Here is an 18,159-nt window from a genome sequence, read left to right as displayed (position 1 = left end):
CCCAAAATGGTCCGAAAGCCGCAGAGAGAGAGAGAGAAAAAAAAAAAAAACCGCCCCCCCCCCCCTCATAATTTGAACTTGGCACGCGGGATGCGGGACAGCTTTGTTGTGGCGCATCATTCCTCCGACGTCCGCTAGAGCGCCCTTGCATCCTCCCCACTTTCCGCCTGTCTCTCGTCGCAAGTGCACGCTCGTCGTCATGGCTGCCCACGTGCTTGCTTTTGTGGTGGTGCCTTACCTGCTGCTGGCACTCCTGCTGCTCTCATGCCTCTCCTTCGTGTGTGTGATGATGGTCCCGCCGCCTGAGAAGAGGAAGAGAGTGGTGTCGACTCTGGAGAAGAAACGGGAGATATTGGGGAAAGTAGATGTGGGTGGTCTTCTTACCGCATCCTTCGCGAGTTCAACCTGGCCCGATCTACTTTGTTTGATATTAAGAGTTTCCGAGACAAACTCATGCAGTACACGGCTGACTTCTCGTTGAGAAGCAAACGCAACGTGGAGAGGAAAGTGATGTTTACTCCCAAGTTTGCTGAAGTCGACCGCTCCACGTTGATTTGGTATCGCCAGCAACGTGCTGCTGGTGTGATGGTACGTGGTACGGAGCTGAAGGCTGCTGCTGAGAAGTTCGCCAGGCTTCATGATGCCCTAGACTTCAAGGTATCCGAGGGTTGGCTCTTCGCGTTTAAGTTACGGCATGGCCTTACCAACCGTAAAGCTCATGGCGAAGCTTTGGACGCTAACGAGGATGGAGTTGACGAGTTTCAGCACAAGGTGAAGGGCTTGATTGACAGGGAGGGCCTCACTCTCGGTCAAGTCTACAACGCTGACGAAACTGGTTTATTCTATTGCTCTTTGCCAACCAACACTCTAGTCGAGGAGACGGAGAAGCGTGTACCTGGCCGCAAGCTCTCCAAGGAACATATATCTACTTTGTGTTGTGCCAGTGCCAACGGCATGCACCGGCTTAAGCCCGTTATTGTTGGCCGTGCAAAGCAGCCTCGGTGTCTTCGTGGGGTGATGGATGTCCTTCCTGTCGTCCGGTACCATTCTTTGAAGGCATGGTTTACAGCCCAGATCTTCAAAGACTGGTTCCACCGCCATTTCGTCAAGGAGGTCATACATTACCAGACAGAGACACTGGGAATTCCACGCGACCAGGTAAAGGCCCTCCTTCTCCTCGACAATGCACCTGCCCACCCGTGCGACAAGGACTTGGTGTCTGAGAATGGCCGGATTAGGTGCATGTTTCTGCCACCTAATACGACTGCTCTCATCCAACCAATGGACCAAGGAGTGATCGTGGCAACAAAGAGGCTGTACCGAAGGAAGTTCCTGGACGAGGTAATGGTTGTTCTCGAGGACGAGGACAAGCGCAGGGAGGGACGGGACACGCGAGGCCAGCAGACTTTGGAAAACCTTCGCCACTACAACATCAAGTCTGCAATCTACAACTGGGCCAGTGCATGGAAGGAAATCCCTGTCAAGACTCTAGAAAATGGTTGGTCTCGTCTGCTTCTCGGAACGGATGTGGAGTATGATTTCCTAGGTTTTGACGTGGATGACTTCCATGCATGTCTACGTACGCATGGCGACGATATTGATGTGGACGATGTGCGTCAGTGGTTGGATGACGACGAGGGTGATTCTGGGTATCAGACATTGTCTGATATCGAGATTGCATCTCTAGTTGCAGGTGTCAGTACCCAGCTTGAAGATTCCGACGAGGATGGCAACGATCATGCGGACTCCTCTCAGCATGACACAGCTCCAGCCATCCCCAAGCTGAGCGCACTCCGGGAACACCTAGAGTTCGTTCTCGACTACCTGGAACACCTGGACTGCGACAGGGAGATGGGGCCCTTGGGACTTGTGGAGGAAGTGTGTGCTTTCAGGCAGCGCATCATCAATCGTCAGAATCATCGTTCCTTGCGGCAATCAACGATTGACAGTTTTTTCAGGCCCGTGATCCCCGCTGTGCCCAGCCCTGGCTCCATTCCGTTGCCTCCCCAAGACAGGCCCTCATGCTCCGAGCCACAGCCCACCACATCGGCCACGGTGGAGTCACCGCTCGACGTGAGTTTGCGTCTGTCTTCAGAGTCGTCTGCAATGGGTACCCCATCACCACAACCCAGCAACGCACCCCTAGGTCACCTGCCAGTGATACTCTCGGATTCTGACAGTGAGTAGATGCCAAGAACTTCTCCACTAGACCACATGGGAATTTACTGAACAGTGTTGTGCAGTGAAAAAAACAGTGCATTATGTTAAGGATTTACAATTGTGAGTGAAAAGACAAACAATTTTTGAACTAAATTTAACGCAAATTGACTTGTGTGTTTTTGCTTTAGAAAATGGTTATAAGAGTGGAAAGAGTTAAAGTGCAGAATGCAACACTTATTAAGTTACAATGGAGCATAAGTTAGACAAGAGTGCGCACTGTGAAGAGAATGGACTTCTGAGTGCGAATGACTAAGTTCAGTGCAAGACTTCATGAACAGTGTACTGTAGGTGCTTCAGGAAATCCTTCTTACTGTCAGAGTCTGAGAGGAGGCGGTTATTCATCAAGATGGCCATGGACATGCTGTAAGTAGGCAGAATGTTTCATACTGTACTCTATTGTATTTTCCATACTATACTTACCTCAAACACCTTATTTCACTCTTTTATGTCCCTTATTGGTGTGAATATGCTGTGTCTTAGGTGCTATGTATGTGCAATAGGAAGGTGTTTTTCTGAGTTAGGCTAGGTTAGGGTCCATAACTACCAGTCCAGGAGCCAGGGACTTGGAAGTACCCAGAATGTTGAATATTGTATGAACCTACCTCAAAAACCTCATTTTATGCTTCTTTTGCATTTATTTCAGTCTTTTATGTCCCTTATTGTTGTGATTTGGGTCTTAAATAGGTGCTATGTATGTCCAGAGGGAGTTGTATCAGTGTTTTTCTGAGTTAGAGTCCATAAGTACAAGTCCAATATCCGGACAGGACCACTATCCGGACCTGCCTATGGCTCTATTACGTCGGATATTGGAGGGATTACTGTAATGTGATTCGTGAAAGATGTGGAGTGAGGAAGTCGGTGGACACCAGAATCGAAGAGAGTGTACTGGGATGGTATGATCATGTGGAGAGATTGGATAACAATAGAGTGGTGAAAAAGGTATATCTGAGTGAATCTGAAGGAGGGAGGAGGCGAGGTAGGCCAAAGAGAAGGTGGAGAGATATGGTGGATGAGTGTGTGAGGAAGAGAGATTTGGAAGTTAGCGAGGCTAGGGAACTAACAAGAGATTGAGCTGGCTGGATGAATGTTGTGAGAAGTACATGATCAGGGATTTGGCACCCCTTTTTAATGTGGCAGCGTCTGGATTGACTCAGTTGGATACATTTATGTGAAGCTACAGAACATGGTGAATGTTTTTGGCATATTGGATAGAGCCAGGATTTTGGGAGCTTGAATGATGAGTGAATGGAAGTGTGGCCCATTGGATTGGACAAGTTTGGGCTGTGTGGACATTGCTACTCCTCACCCTGCCCTAGGATGGGAAAGGAGGCCTGGATGATGATGATGATGATGATGAGTAATTGATTTTTGCCACTCCAGCAATGTTTTGAATATTTAGTCTTGATAGTTACAGAATGCATAACTATATTCATATAACCCCTTAGTGGAAACTTTCAGTTTTTTTGTGTAATGAGGATTTTTTCTAACAAGGAATGAGAGTCTACACCCACTGCAAATTGACTTAGGACCTACACACAGAATTGCTATGGGAGAGATGTCTGTCTTTGCTTTGTGTTTCCACCTCTACCATGTGAATTTTTTTGGCAAGACATAACTGGGAACTCCTCTGGTATTGGTGGGAGGTGGTGAAACACTCAGCACGTCAGTGCTTGCCCAGAACCGAGAGTAGGAGTATATGTTTCCGTCACTCCGAGCTTGCACCTCCCTCTTTTTTTGTATGCATTACTGTTTGCCCTGTTATTTTCCTAGAGTTGAGTTGTCATGCCTGGAAAGTACTGCTCAAGGAATGACACGCAAAATCGACCATCATGAAGATTCTTGCTGCAGCGGACGGCCTGCCACCTGATGTCGTACCAGAGCACAAGCATGGCGGTGGAGAGAAGAGGACGACTTCCAGAGGTACAGATACGCTTCTGAAGAGGGAAGTAATCAAGAATCCTTGGCTGACAGCAGCAGAATTGAAAAGAATGCATTCCCAGCTCATACAAGACATCTCAGTTCGAACTATCCAACACCGCTTGCAGGAGGAGCTGTGTTTGACAAGCTGCACTGCAGCCAAGAAACCACTTCTCACTGACTGTGTGAAGAAGCAGCGCATTTAGTTTGCGAAGTGTGCACACTGGACATTGGATGAATGGAGAAAAGTTATGTTTGCCGATGAAAGCACATTTTAAGTGTTCTAGGTGTGTTCTGCCCAGGTTCGCCACCCTGCCTCCCGTAGTCGATATGACCCTGCTAACACGGTGCCGACTAATAAGCACCCTCAATCAGTAATGGTATGGGGGTGTTTCTCAGGTGGAATGGGAAGGGGAGGCCTCTACTTTCTACCCAAGAACTTGATGATGAATGGTGGCCGGTACATTCAATTTCTGAAAGATCATTTGTTAAACTTTTTTGCTATTCATGGGTGCGACTTTTTCATGCACAATTCAGTTCCATGTCACAAGCGAAGAAAGGTGACAAAATGGCTTCAGGATAATCGGATTGAGGTCCTCGATTGGCCTGGCAACAGTCGGGATCTAAATTCAGTAGAAAACTGCTGGGCAAAGATGAAGAAAATCATGGCAGAGAAGAAGACACCCAATCCAGACAACTGCAAGACTGAACTAACAGATGTTTGGTGCAAAGAAATGTCCTTAGATTACTTTGGAGATCTAAGTGATTCCATGCCAAAACGCATCCAACTGGTCCTGAAAAACAAAGGAAACATGATTTAATATTAATGAATGGCATTTCATGAACAAACATTGTGATATGCTATGATTTCTGTTTTTTTTAATGCCTTGTGGGGAGAGGTCCTAAGTCAATTTCCAGTAGCAGTAAAAACATATTTATATAAAAGTGGATGTGCCATATCTTATTGTGGTATTTTCTAGGATGCCACCCCCCAGTTGACTCTCTTCCATTCATGTTATCAGTTGCTCATTTATATGGCATTCTATAGGCTGTTCTTGCTCACTCGGTCAGAGGCAGCTGAAAGTAGAGGTTAAAGCTTCAATAGAAGAACTGTCTTCCCTTTGCTATGCATGTGTATTACAGTACTTGATTGATACTGTATACTATTGGCTTCCGTTTTTGGACTCTGTGGTAAGGGTACCTTAGATCTGAAAATGTCTTGGAGGCAGAAGCAGGAAGGCAGTGAGACTATGAGCTAATTATGGAGGGCCTGTTATAATTCTCATTACAGTCTATAGAATACTGTATTATGAAGTGCCACCTGCAAATAGCATTTAGTGACAAAAATTATGAGTCTGTGGTGAAGAATGATCATAAGAGCTGCTGAACAGTACAAGGTGCCATCATTCAGAAATGTGTCTTCAAGATGGCTACTTTTGTAGGTATTATAGATGCTTGTCACTTCTTACTTTGAATGACTGGAACAGTTTTTTTTTTTTTTGTGGCTAATGGGAATAAGCAATGCGCTGCAAATGGAATGATGTGGTTGAAGGTTCTGCAGACTGGGAAACTTGCAGTGATGTCATTCTTGATTAGAAGCTACTTTGCCTTCAGGGACATTAACTTCTTATTTTGAATGACTGGAGCAGTTTGTTTGTTTGTTTGATTGTTTGTTTGTTTGTTTTGTGGCTAATGGGAATGAGCAATATACCGTAAATAGAATGATGTGCTTGAAGGTTCTGCAGACTGTGAGAAACTTGCAATTATGTCATTCTTGAGTAGAATATATACTTAAAAATAGGATATTTTTGCCATTTAGATGTACAAAAAAAGTTATTCACTGAGGTCAGTGTTTTGAGGAACTCTATTGTTTTTAGTTTGAGATTTTAGAAAGCAAAAAAACACCAAACCTTCCAAAAGTTCATTCAGTGCATGCATTTGCTGCATGCTTGAGACAGATGGTGTACGAGTACACCTGCGATTTTGGCTCTTTTCAAGACTACATCTGGCATGATCAGTTTGGTATCCGCAACCAGGATACCAGAAGAAAGTTATCAAAAAAGGATTGTTCTTTTGAAGAAAAGCTGAAAGATCATGATAATTGATGACAGCTGTCACCAGAGAATCATGGCATCTGTTGCTAAATGAACTGTTATGCTGTTCACTGAGACCACCATGCAGCTAAAACCCCATATGTGTGGATTTCACAAGACGCCATGCGGCATGACGTACTACTCTTTTTTTATGCCTGCAAACAATACAGCAAGGAACTTCCAATTGTACATTTGCAAGGAGACACCTACAAGTTATGCCTCTCTTTTGTGGAGTATTTGGATCTGTGTTTTCCCTGCTTGGAAGTACATATGTGGAACTTTGGTAGAATAAACAGAACCTTTTTGTTTCTGCTAAGAGAGGGGACCATTTGACCTGGGCCCTGTCTTTCAAGTTCTCACATCCCAGGGATCACCTGCCCTGGTGCTGTCCCAAGCAAACTCTCTTTCAGGCCACCATGCACCTTCTTTCCTATCCCTTTCAGAATGTCTGCTATTAATGTTAACTAGCAAAGCATGCACATAAAGCCAAGTCCACTCCAGATTTCTCCTCATTTTCATCAGCAAGGCTGACTGATGGCTTGTGCTCCAAAACGTCCCCTTTATTACCAGTGACACTCAGGAAACAACCAAGATCCCTTCACTCTAAGTCCCTGGTACAGGCATGGGGCTTCTTTGGGGGTCATAATGTCTAGAACATCCACCCAGAGGCACTGCAGTAGGAGGAACCACACCTGCAAAATGTCCATGAGCACTTATTGAAGATACAGTGCCATTAGACGGTACCTTAGAATTTCACCTAAATTTAAATGTAAATTGAGTAGAATATAGTTAGTCTTAATTCTGTTATTTGTTTATACACTGTGATATCTTGTGTAATTTATGAATGAACTGTTGTCTGTCAGCTACCAGTTTCAGTTGAACAACTGTCAGTACACGTTAACTGCAGTTTACAAGTAAATTAGGAAATCTGCCAAATTACCTGGTTATTGCCAGGTGAGCAAGTCACCCAGGTACAGTAAAAAGATTTGGGCAGTCAGAGAGACAGGTAGAAAACCAAAGGTCTTCCTTGCAGTCATCCAGATCCAAGAAATTGTTGCTACTGTCACAAAAAATCAGGATATAAGAGAGAAAATGCAAATCCAGAAATTCTTTTAGGCACAACTAAGATGAAGGGATATAAATAATTAGTGTGTAAACTTAAAGTTTTAATGATAATGGCAAACATTGTAATTTGTAATATGATCAGCACAGCATTGATATATTCAGTTCATGTGAACACTAAAAGTGGAGAAGTGTCCATATAACTTGATATTGTGCATTGTCCATATATACTCATAGCACTAAGGCAAGAACAGTGGTTCTGTCAATTGTACTGGTGAAAGAGTTGTATTTATTGAATAAGATAACTTACATGTACATAGAGTGTGGAGATGGAAATGTACAAGTTACCATTACCAATCACAGGGAAAGGATCATGTTCAGTATAGACATTTAACTGGCTAGGGGAAATCTGCCTTTATTGTAGGTTATTGCCATGTTTACACCATAGTTATCCAACTTCTTTGCATGCTGAGGTGATCATTTCTCAGCTTGTACTAGTGAAGATACTTTTAGTAGGAGTGGGGTGGATGGTAAAATGGAGCTGTAGTAGATTATTTATTTATTTAAAAAAAAAAAGAAAAAATTACTAAGTACAACCAGCTTCACAGACAAAGGTGGACCATGCACTTCTGAAAAGAAAATATAATAGTGTTACAGTTAGATTTTCATGATTTTCACTTGTGGAGAAGCAAAATGTACAGCTTGTGTGTTGTTTGAAGGCAGGTGATGTACTTATTAGTTTATTTTAAAAACTACTCATATGGTTGGGATTTAGTACAGTGTTTTTCACGTTTAGAGAAGCGAAAAAGCTGCTTACATATTGTTTGAATCTGGCTAGTGTCTTTTTTGGTTTACTTTTGATGCATTATTTTATATTTGTGTATTATTATCTTGGTGGTAGGTGGGGGCACCCATCATCCACTCACTCAGTGTAGGGATGTCTTATGGTCTCTACACTGAGTGACAAGCCAAATGGTTTCCTGTACCCAGGAATTAATTTACTACACTGGGTGAGAACCATATAACTGGGATTGTTGGCTGGGTTAAATGTACTCCAGATTCCCCTGTCTAAAATCACTTATCATGGCAAATGTTCTGAAGAGCCTCAGAGGGCCCAGTACCTGCCCAGTGCCCCAACCAAATGAGCAGATTTGCATGGCCATGTGAACTGTGAGATGTGTGAATGAGGAGAGCAAGAATGCAGAAGTGGTGAATATGTTCAAGAGTGCGAGATATGCCGTGATGGCATTGCGTGAAAGAAAGATGAAAGGGTGTGAAGTGGAGGAGTAGGAGGGTGTAAAGTGTGTGAGGTCGGGCATGAATGAGTGAGGACAATGCAAGGAAGAAGTTGCTTTGTTCATGAATGAGGTGTGGCAGAGTGGAATGAGAGATTACAAATGTGTCAGCTCGAGATGTATGTATGTCAAGTTCAAGTTTGAGAATGTGAAAGTGGCTGTGATTGTAGCGTTTGCACCGTGTGAGGACAGGAGTGAGACAGAGAAAGACAGGTTTTGGGATGAGCTGGATGAAGCAGTGGGAGAAATGCCCAGGAACTATAAAGTGACATAATGGGTGATATGAATGGAAGAGTAGGCACTGGTCCTGAGGATGACATAATGGGTCATACTGGAGTACTAGGAGAAAATGATAATGGGAAGTGACTGAAGGATATATGTCAGGAAAGGAGGTTGTCCATTTGTAACTCGTATTTCAAACACAAAGATGCGCATAAAAATACATGGTATAGAGGGAACGGGGATCATGTTGAAAGGAACCTGATTGATTACAAGCTCATAGAGAGGTCAGTGCTGGGAATGGTTCCTGATACAAGGGCCGTGAGAGGACAGTGTAGAGGTCTGTCAGATCATATGATTGTGGTATGCAAGATGAAGCTGAGAGGAATGAGGTGGTCCAGGAGAGAGAGGAGCAGTCAGGGAGAAAGACTGAAAGTCAAGAAGCTGAGGATCAAGGAAATGGCAGATGAATACAGGACCAAAGAAAGGGAAGAGTTAGAATCAGTGAATTGGAATGAAATGGATCTGGACAGCCTGTGGAATGTGTATGGGGATTGCTTAGTTAGGAATGCCAAAGCAGTGTGTGGTGTGGCAAGATTAACAACAAAGAAGAAAGGTACGGCATGGTGAAATGAAGATGTTAGGAGAGCAGTGGAGGAAAAGAGGAAGAAGTGGCTAGAGTGGTTACAGGACAGGGGTTCAATTGAAATAAGAACTGAATATATCAAGAGCAAGAAGCACATAAAGAGACTAGTGAAGAGGAAAAAGAAGGAGGTAAATGATGATCTAGGAAGGAAAATGAATGCAAATTACTCTGAAAATAGGAAGTTATTTTAGAAAGAAGTACAGAAATGTAGAAGTGACAGCGGAAAGAAATGTGAAAGTGTGAAGGATGTAAGTGGTAGATTATTACCCATGAGGATGAAGTAAGGGCCAGATGGAAAGCATATTTTGAAAGCCTGATGAATGGGAATAGAGAGAGCAGAGCATGTGTAAACATGATTGGTTTTGGGGGTGTGCAGGGAAGGAATGCGGTGCCAGGAAACTTGACACTCGCACAGGTGAAGAACACTGTGAAGTGGCTGAAAAATAGGAAAGCAGGTTTTTTTTTTTTTTTTTTTTTTTTTTTTTTTTTATAATGTGTCTGACTCTGGACATAGGCTTCACAGCCTGTTCTCAAGGCCCAGTAGTCCTCCACATTCCATACACCTCTACATGCCACCACTTCGGCCCTAACACCCACTGTCTATATTGAATACATGCCAGGGCTGTCTCATACAGGACTGGTGTATTGGTATTAGTGGGGGTATTTTTATGACATGTCGGTGGGTCTTCTGGTAGATCAGTAAAGTCTGATTTAATGAAATTCAAATCTTTAAACTGTTCCTTGCCCCAGGGGGGATTTGAACTTGGGTCCAGCAGGACTGCAGGCTACCTCTCTACCGATTGAGCCACCGCTGGGGTTGATGAGGTGTATATGCAGAGATAGTGAAGTGTATTGGAGAGAGCAGAATGAAGTGCTTGTTGGAGATATGTAAGAAGGCATGGATGAGTGAAACTGTGCCAGCAGAATGGAAAAAGGCTGTGATTGTACCCCTGTACAAAAATAAAGGTGAGCGAAGTGAGTGCAAGAATTATCGTTCCATAAGTTTATTGACTATGGTAGGGAAGCATATGGAAGAATTATTATAGAGAAAGTAAGAGAGATATCAGAAGTCGTAGTGAATGATGAGCAGAGTGGCTTTAGGAGTGGCAGAGGATGTGTGGATCAAATATTTGCAGTAAGACAGGTAGTGGAGAAGGCTTGTGAGAAGGACTTTAAATAAGGTATTTATGGCATTCATGGATCTGGAAAAGCATACAACAAAGTAGACAGAGAAAGATTGTGGAAGGTTTTGCGCATGTATGGTGTTAATGGTGAGCTGCCAGGTGCCGTCAGGAGTTTTTATGATGGTAGTAAAGTATGTGTAAGGGTAAATGGGCATCTAAGTGAATGGTTCACAGTCGGTGTGGGTGTGCAACAAGGTTGTGTGTTGTCCCCATGGTTGTTCAATATATATATATGGATGGGACGATGAGAAAAAATACAAGTAATGGAGAGAGAGATGGCGTTGGTAATGAATGGTGACGGGTGGAACATTGTACCTCAGATTTGTTGTATGCTGATGATGCTGTATTACTTGCAAACACTAGACAAGAACTTGGTAGACTAGTGCAGAGTTTTGCTAATGTCAGTGAACGTCGTACCTTGAGAGTAAACATAGAAAAGAGCAAAGTGATGGTTATTGAGAGAGAAGGTGACTCCCAGTATGATGTTACAATGAATGGAGGAAGACTGGAATTGGTGAGAGAGAGTTCAAATACCTGGATACAGTGATAGGAAAAAGAGGAAAATGTGCAAAAAAAAGTGGAAAGTAGAGTGACACAAGGAAGGAAAATAGCTGGTGCTATGAAGGCCTTGATAAGAAACAGAGGCTTGAGTGTTGCAGCTGCATGAGGCTTGCATGAAGAAGTGCTTGTGCCAGCTTTAACATACATGGATGTGGGACTATGATGTGGGATGAAAATGAGAAGTCAAGAGTGAGAGCAGTGGAGATGGAACTGTTGAGGAATGTATGTGGAGTACAGAGTGTGGATAGGATACAAAATAATGTGATTCGTGAAAGATGTGGAGTGAGGAAGTCGGTGGACACCAGAATCAAAGAGAGTGTACTGAGATGGTATGGTCATGCAGAGTGAATGGATAACAATAGAGTGGTGAAATAGGTGTATCAGAGCGAATTTGAAGGAGGGAGGAGGCGAGGTAGGCCAAGGAAAAGGTGGAAGGATATGGTGGATGAGTATGTGAGGAAGAGAGGTTTGGATGTCAGTGAGGCTAGGGGACTGACAATAGATTGAGCTGGCTGGATGAATGTTGTAGGAAAAAGTGTATGATCAAGGATTTGGCACCCCTTTTTAATGTGACAGCATTTGGATTGACTGTATTGGGTACGTTTACGTGAAGCTACAGAATGTGGTGAATATTTTTGGCATATCAGATAGTGCCAGGATTCCGGGGGCTTGAATGATTAGTGCATGGAAGCGTGGCCCATTGGACTGGGCAAACTTGGGCTGTCTGTACGTTGCTATTCCTCACCCTGCCCTAGGGTGGGAAAGGAGGTCCGGATGATGATGATGATACATTTCATCAAGAGAGGTCAGATGTGAAATATTGTGAGAGGCCCAGTCATTCATTTGATCATACAGATGATGCTGATGCTAATACAGTAGCAGTGGTGCATTTCAATTTCTAGTGTACCGCCTACACAAAGAGTGTAAGTTATTGAGCCAGAGGGGCCCAATTTTACAAACACCTTCAAATATGCCTCAGTCTACCTAACCATCTGAAGTGTCGTGTTGAAGGCTTGGCTCGGTCAGAGATAAACTATAACATAAGATTATATTTGTGGGTGATTGTGTTGTTGCCATTAGATATCAAGCAATTGTACCATGTTATATGAGTGATGGAATAAGTGTTTTCTCATCAGGAGATGTATTTATATACAGTATTTAATTTTTACTTTAAAATAGCAAGGATAATGCTGTACGTGTCAGTAATGTTTATACTGTAATAATCATTCTTTTCTCATTTTATCTTAGTCTGAAATTGCCTTCTGTCCATCTCAGATGCAGATTTGTAACAATAAATTAGCCCTAGAATATGATAATGCTTATGAGGAAGTGTTATGAAAACACCATGGACTCCTAGTGTTGACTCTGACATCAAGGTACATGAACTAGGTTGCCAAAGGGAAAGAAGTCTGAACTAGGTTAAGGTAAAAGTATAGTAGTGTTATGGTCCTTGCAACTGCAATACTGTACATTTAACTCAGTATTCTTTCCATTCTGTAATCTTTAAGCTCTGATTTAAAAGTTCTGATATCTAAGACTGATATTGTGACAGAAAGGATGACAATAAAGTTGTAGCTAAGCACAACATGCATACTACAATTCCCACTGTAGGAAATGGAATATTATGAAGTACTAACTTTAAACATAACAAATGGCTATTTACAGTTACATATGTAATTGAGCATCTGAGTTGGAAATACTGCTTACTGCGAGTGAACCATACCAGTAATTATATGAATATGGTATGTGATGTGCTGTATCTGGATATCCATTAGATACATGTTTATGTTCATTACAGTGTATTTTGGTTGTTGTAGTATTGCTGTTAGATTTGTAGTGTGTGTGTGTGTGTGTGTGTGTGTGTGTGTGTGTGGATATGTGTGTGTGGATATTGATTCCATCAGTCACAAAAGAAATGCAAGAAACGTAGCAGTATGATTTTTCAACGTTATACATGAATATTGAACACGAGGATATAAAAAAGAAGTTGGAATGGACAGTGCAGGTTGCCTTTAAAGGATTGAATAAGAATTTGATTGCAGTAGGTGAACACGAATGATACTGGGTAAATAAAAGAGATGGCAAAAACTTGACGTTATCAGAGGATCATATAATACTTATGACAAATTACCTGGTAGAAAACTGCTTTTTACTTGTGGAAGCATGGTTTTCGAACAGGGCATAGGAATACCCATGGAAACAACCCCAGCCCCATTGATGACAAATCTGTACATATATAGTTATAAATTCAAGTGGATAGAACAAATGTTAAAAGTTCAAATTCAGTAGCGAAGAAATTTAACAATACTAGATGATTTGGTGACGATCTAATAACCTTAAACAATCATGGAAATATGAATGAAAGGATAAAGGAAATATATCTGGAAGCACTAGTATTAAATAAAGAAAACACTGCCAACTGCCAAGCAAGCTTTTTGGAACTTGATATCAAAATAGAAAATAAAGTTATATCAACAAAACTCTATGATAAATGAGATTATTATAATTTTGAAATTGTGTCATACCCAGATTTATTATAATTTTGAAATTGTATCATACTCAGATTTATCGGCAAACATACCTAGAGTTCCAGCGTATGATGTATGCATGTCTCAGTTGCTAAGGGTTGCAAAAGCAAGTACAAATTTGGAAAACTTTACTACAAGAATCCAACAGATCACAAGAAAATTCCTCAGTCAATGATTTTTCATAACAGAATTATGTAAGACATTAAAGAAAATGCATCATCATCACTGTAACTCCTTCAAACACCTGAAAAGAGAAATACACAGTCTTCCAAGAGAAATATTTGATACAGTTACAGATACAATAGTATCCCAGGGCCATTGAGGGGCAGAGAGTGCTCACGGGATCCACCCCTGGCTGTGTAGCAGATTTAGACCGACTTCAACAAACACCAGTTATACCTACCAGTTTGGACTCAGCTGGATTAATCGACCATAATAACAACAAACAGTCCTCTCAGTTACAACAATCAGTTACACCTGCCAATTTAGACTCAACTCGGTGTGACTTAATCGACTATGACAACAACAAACTATTCCTACCAAAGTCAACTCCACTGGAAATGGCATATTTGTCCTATCTTTTCATACGTGTGTGTGTGTGTGGGGGGGGAGAGAGAGAGAGAGAGAGAGAAGGGGGTGGATGGGCAGGATCTACATAGTTTGGTAGGTTCAAGAAGGGTTATATCTTATACTTTTGCAGAAATTTGTTAATTATCAGATTGTTGCAGCAGTATGATTTGTGGGATTAGTCAGAGAGTGAATGAGCGTATGACTTTTTTCACTTAACACCAGACTGATAGCTACCATACCTGTACTCATACTGTTTTGTCTTCTGTATCCTGGATGTTACCTGCCCTGTTTGTAAGGAAATGGGGTTGGTGATTATGTTGGGATGTTGGGTATGGTAATGAAGAATGTTAAGGAAAAACCATGCTCATTTGAGCTTGGCAGGGTTGCAAGATAGAAGCAGAACCAGTTAGGGATGCACTGGAACACATTTCTTAATACTGACTGTATCTTTCAGAGGCCAGTAAAATACACATTGAAGCTGAAGGACTGGACAAGCTATGGAACACCAAGACAGTGAAGGAAAAGAAGGTTGAATTAGAGAAAAGTCTTGATAAAATGCGGAAAAAGTATGAGAAGGTAAAATTGTATTTTTTATTAGTCATGTCTTGTATTAGCACCTTGGTTTCACACACATATATATATATATATATATATATATATATATATATATATATATACAATATATATATATATATATATATATATATATATATACTTTCATAAGTTAGTTCTTGTAAAAAAATTAAGCCTTTCTACCTATCTATTGCTAGACGCCTTAGTCCCGGAAGGGGTGGCCACAAACAAATCGCCTCCATGTCGCCTGTTCCCCCACCACTTCTCTGCCCTGCTCCCAGCTCACACCCGTCTCATATATTTTTCCATCCCTCCATCTCATCATTGGCCTCCCCCTCCCTCTCCCCACCTCCACCTCACTCACAGATGCTCTTCTCATTAGTCTCTCACTCTCCATCCTTTCCACATGGCCAAACCACCTCAGTGTATATATCTCCTAATGCTTTCTATCACATCCACAGCCATACCACAATACTCCTTCAGTTCGTCATTTGTCAGTCTGTCTCTCCTTGTAACTCTACATTTTTGTAAATGTGTGGTACAGTATATCTATAAAACAGTCCTGCTTGGTTCAGTTCCTCCACTATGAGAAGACTTCATTAATAAAATGTAAAGCATCTGGCACTACCTGGAATTAAAAAAGGTTGTCATAGGAGAAAAGGAATTAATAAAGTTTCTAACCCCTGTGCTGTGAGATATCCCCCCCTAATCTGAGTATTATCATCTGGCAGTACCAAGAACGAAATAATGAAGACTTACTCACTCTGAATAAGTTACAAGCAGTGTTGTATGGAGTGTCAATGTAGTGCAACAGACAGGCAATCCACATTATAAGTCATGTACTGTATGTCAAATGCAGTAGTACCATAAACAGATGAAAATGGCGAATCAGCTGTATACGCAACTGTAGTATTTTAATTTCATTTGTCACAAAAGGCAACTTGAAGTGACAACTTGCCGTTTTGGTTTTGTTGTATTTCTTAACTATTGTAATCCTTCTAGCACAGTAATGCCTTTTATGTTTAATTCTTCCTACCACCAGATGTTTGTATTAATCTTAAGAGAGAGAGATTCTAGTGATGATTAGTAGCCATTATATCTCAGCATTCCCCTTACTACAAGAGGTTTTCTCCAAATAAAACCATCTGGAGATGGCAAGAATATAAAGAATCATAATGCTGAAAGGGTTAAAGTAGAATTTCATTGGTTTCAGTAAAACTAAGGTGCATTCCTATGGCATTTGAACACCTTTACAGTGATGACAACTTTGCTCAACATTTTGTGTTGCTGTTGCTTAACCCTGGTCTGTCTGTCTGAGGAGACCCATCCGTCACTGGTAAGCAGCTGCTTCTGTGGGGTCGTCCTACAGGTACAGTAAAGTACAGTACATACATTATGTAGGGAGCTGACATCCCCTTGTGGTAGACAGTGCCACACCAAGATCAGACCAGGGTTCTTTTCATGGGAAGTTCAAGGAAAAATGAGGAACTTTGGCTCTTGGTTGGATGCCACAGCTGCTCCAGCCAGGGTCACCACCATGTGAAGCCTCCTTGTCAGCACCCATTTGAGAAGTGCACGCAAGAAGTGTTTAGTTAGTAATGCTAAAGCTGTGTCTGGCATTGCAAGGATATTGACCAGTAAGAAAAGTACAGTTTGTAAGGATGTGGAGGGTGAAAGAGCAGTGGAGAATAAAAGAATGAAGTGGGTGAAGTAAATGCATTAAATGGCTTCTAATGAGGGAAGGAAGGAATATATTCAAAGTGGTTGTTAAAGAAGAATAAGTGATTATTGTGAGAAAAAAAATAAAACTAATCTGGATACAGGAAATGTTTTGGAAATAGGTGTGAAAATGTAGGAGAGAGGGTGTAAGAAAAATATGTTAATGTGAGCAGTGAGAGTCAAAGAAAGCTTAACTATATCCAAGTGAAGGAAGGAGCAGGTGGAAAAAATAGTTTGACAGGCTAATGAGTGGGGAAAAATGAAAAGGGTGCAGTGGTAAACATGATTGGTTTTGGTTGTACACATTGAAGAAACAATTTGCATGGGAAGAGTACATTGGAAGCAGAGAAGTATCTTGTCAAGAGGGTGAAGAATGGGAATGCAGTGGGCATTGATAAGGTATATACAGAGATGAGTAATGTAGTTGAGAGAGTGGAATGAATGTTTGCTGGAAGTAGGTGCACAGGCTGGATGAGTAGTCTGAAGAAGGCTATGGTTTTGCCTGTGTTCAAAAGTAAAGGTAATCAAAGTGAGTGTAAGAATTATCGCAGGATAATTATCCCTCCTTTCATTCCTTCCTCTTCTGTTTTTCTTTACTTCATTCTTTCCTCGTCCTTCTGCCTACGGGTGACTTTACACTCACTCTTTTGTCTTTCATTCCTTCATTCTTTCCTCTTCCTTCGGCCCATGGGTGACTCTACACTGAGTGGCAAGCCGAATGGTTTCCTGTACACCAGGAAACCATTTATTATGCTGGGTGGTAACCATATAACCAAATTATGGCACCTGGTGGTTTAGTGAGTAATTAAGGCACTCCAATTGGATTGAGCCAGTGAAGGTTTATATCCAGGGGGTGGTTGGGGTTTATTGCTCACATAATGCTGCTCAGGGATGAGTGAGGCTGGTCACACTCATCTTAAATGTCAGGACCAACTTGCCTAGCCCCGGGCTCCTACGCTTCTTATGGGGCAATGTAGGATTGGATGATGGATGGATGGATGAAGTTTGGAGGGTATTGCATAAAAAGCATACAGTATATAGAAGGATTATTGTAGAGGAGATAGGGAATATGTCAGAATGCAGTTCCTGGTGAGTGATGAACAGGGTAATTTTAGAGTGGTTTGGGATATGTGGATCAGATTGCACGAAGGCAAATATGGGAGAAAGTAAGATGTTTACCGCACATGTGGATCTAGAAGAAACATATGACATGATAAACAAAAAAGAATAATGGGATGTTTTATGTGTGTCGAGTGTACATAACTAGCTCTTGAATACTGTGAAGAGTTTGTTTTTGTGGTACGGTACCATAGTAAAATGTATGTAAGAGTGGGTGGATGTCTGTGTGAGTGCAAAAGATACTGTATTGTTACGTGGAGATGAAGAGGAACTGCAACTTTCGGTGAATGAGTTTGGGTGAGTGTGTAAGAAACAGAACCTAAAGGTAAATGTAGGGAGGAGTAAAGTTATGGTCTTTGAGAGAAATGAAGTTATGAATGCACAGTGATATTGGATGGTGAGGAAATGGAAAATGTGAGTGCATTTAAGTACAGTACACACTCAGTATAACAG

At 41.8% G+C, this 18,159-nt stretch overlaps 1 protein-coding gene across 1 annotated transcript in view; it reads left to right on the top strand.

Moving 5' to 3' along the window:
* Nucleotides 1-18,159, top strand: part of Plc21C (Phospholipase C at 21C) — a 739,135-nt gene that overhangs the window by 544,637 nt on the left and 176,339 nt on the right. The window contains exon 22 of the mRNA XM_080273643.1: nt 14,750-14,871. Coding sequence (XP_080129769.1) covers nt 14,750-14,871 — 122 coding nt within the window. The remainder of the gene's footprint in view (nt 1-14,749; nt 14,872-18,159) is intronic.

Source organism: Coenobita brevimanus, chromosome 55 (genome assembly GCF_032717465.1).
Source record: "Coenobita brevimanus isolate Jiangsu-jjx chromosome 55, ASM3271746v2, whole genome shotgun sequence".
NCBI classification, from domain to species: Eukaryota; Metazoa; Arthropoda; class Malacostraca; order Decapoda; family Coenobitidae; genus Coenobita; species Coenobita brevimanus.
The sequence above is the reverse complement of the archived record's forward strand: the minus strand, read 5'-3'. Positions and strand labels throughout refer to the sequence as shown.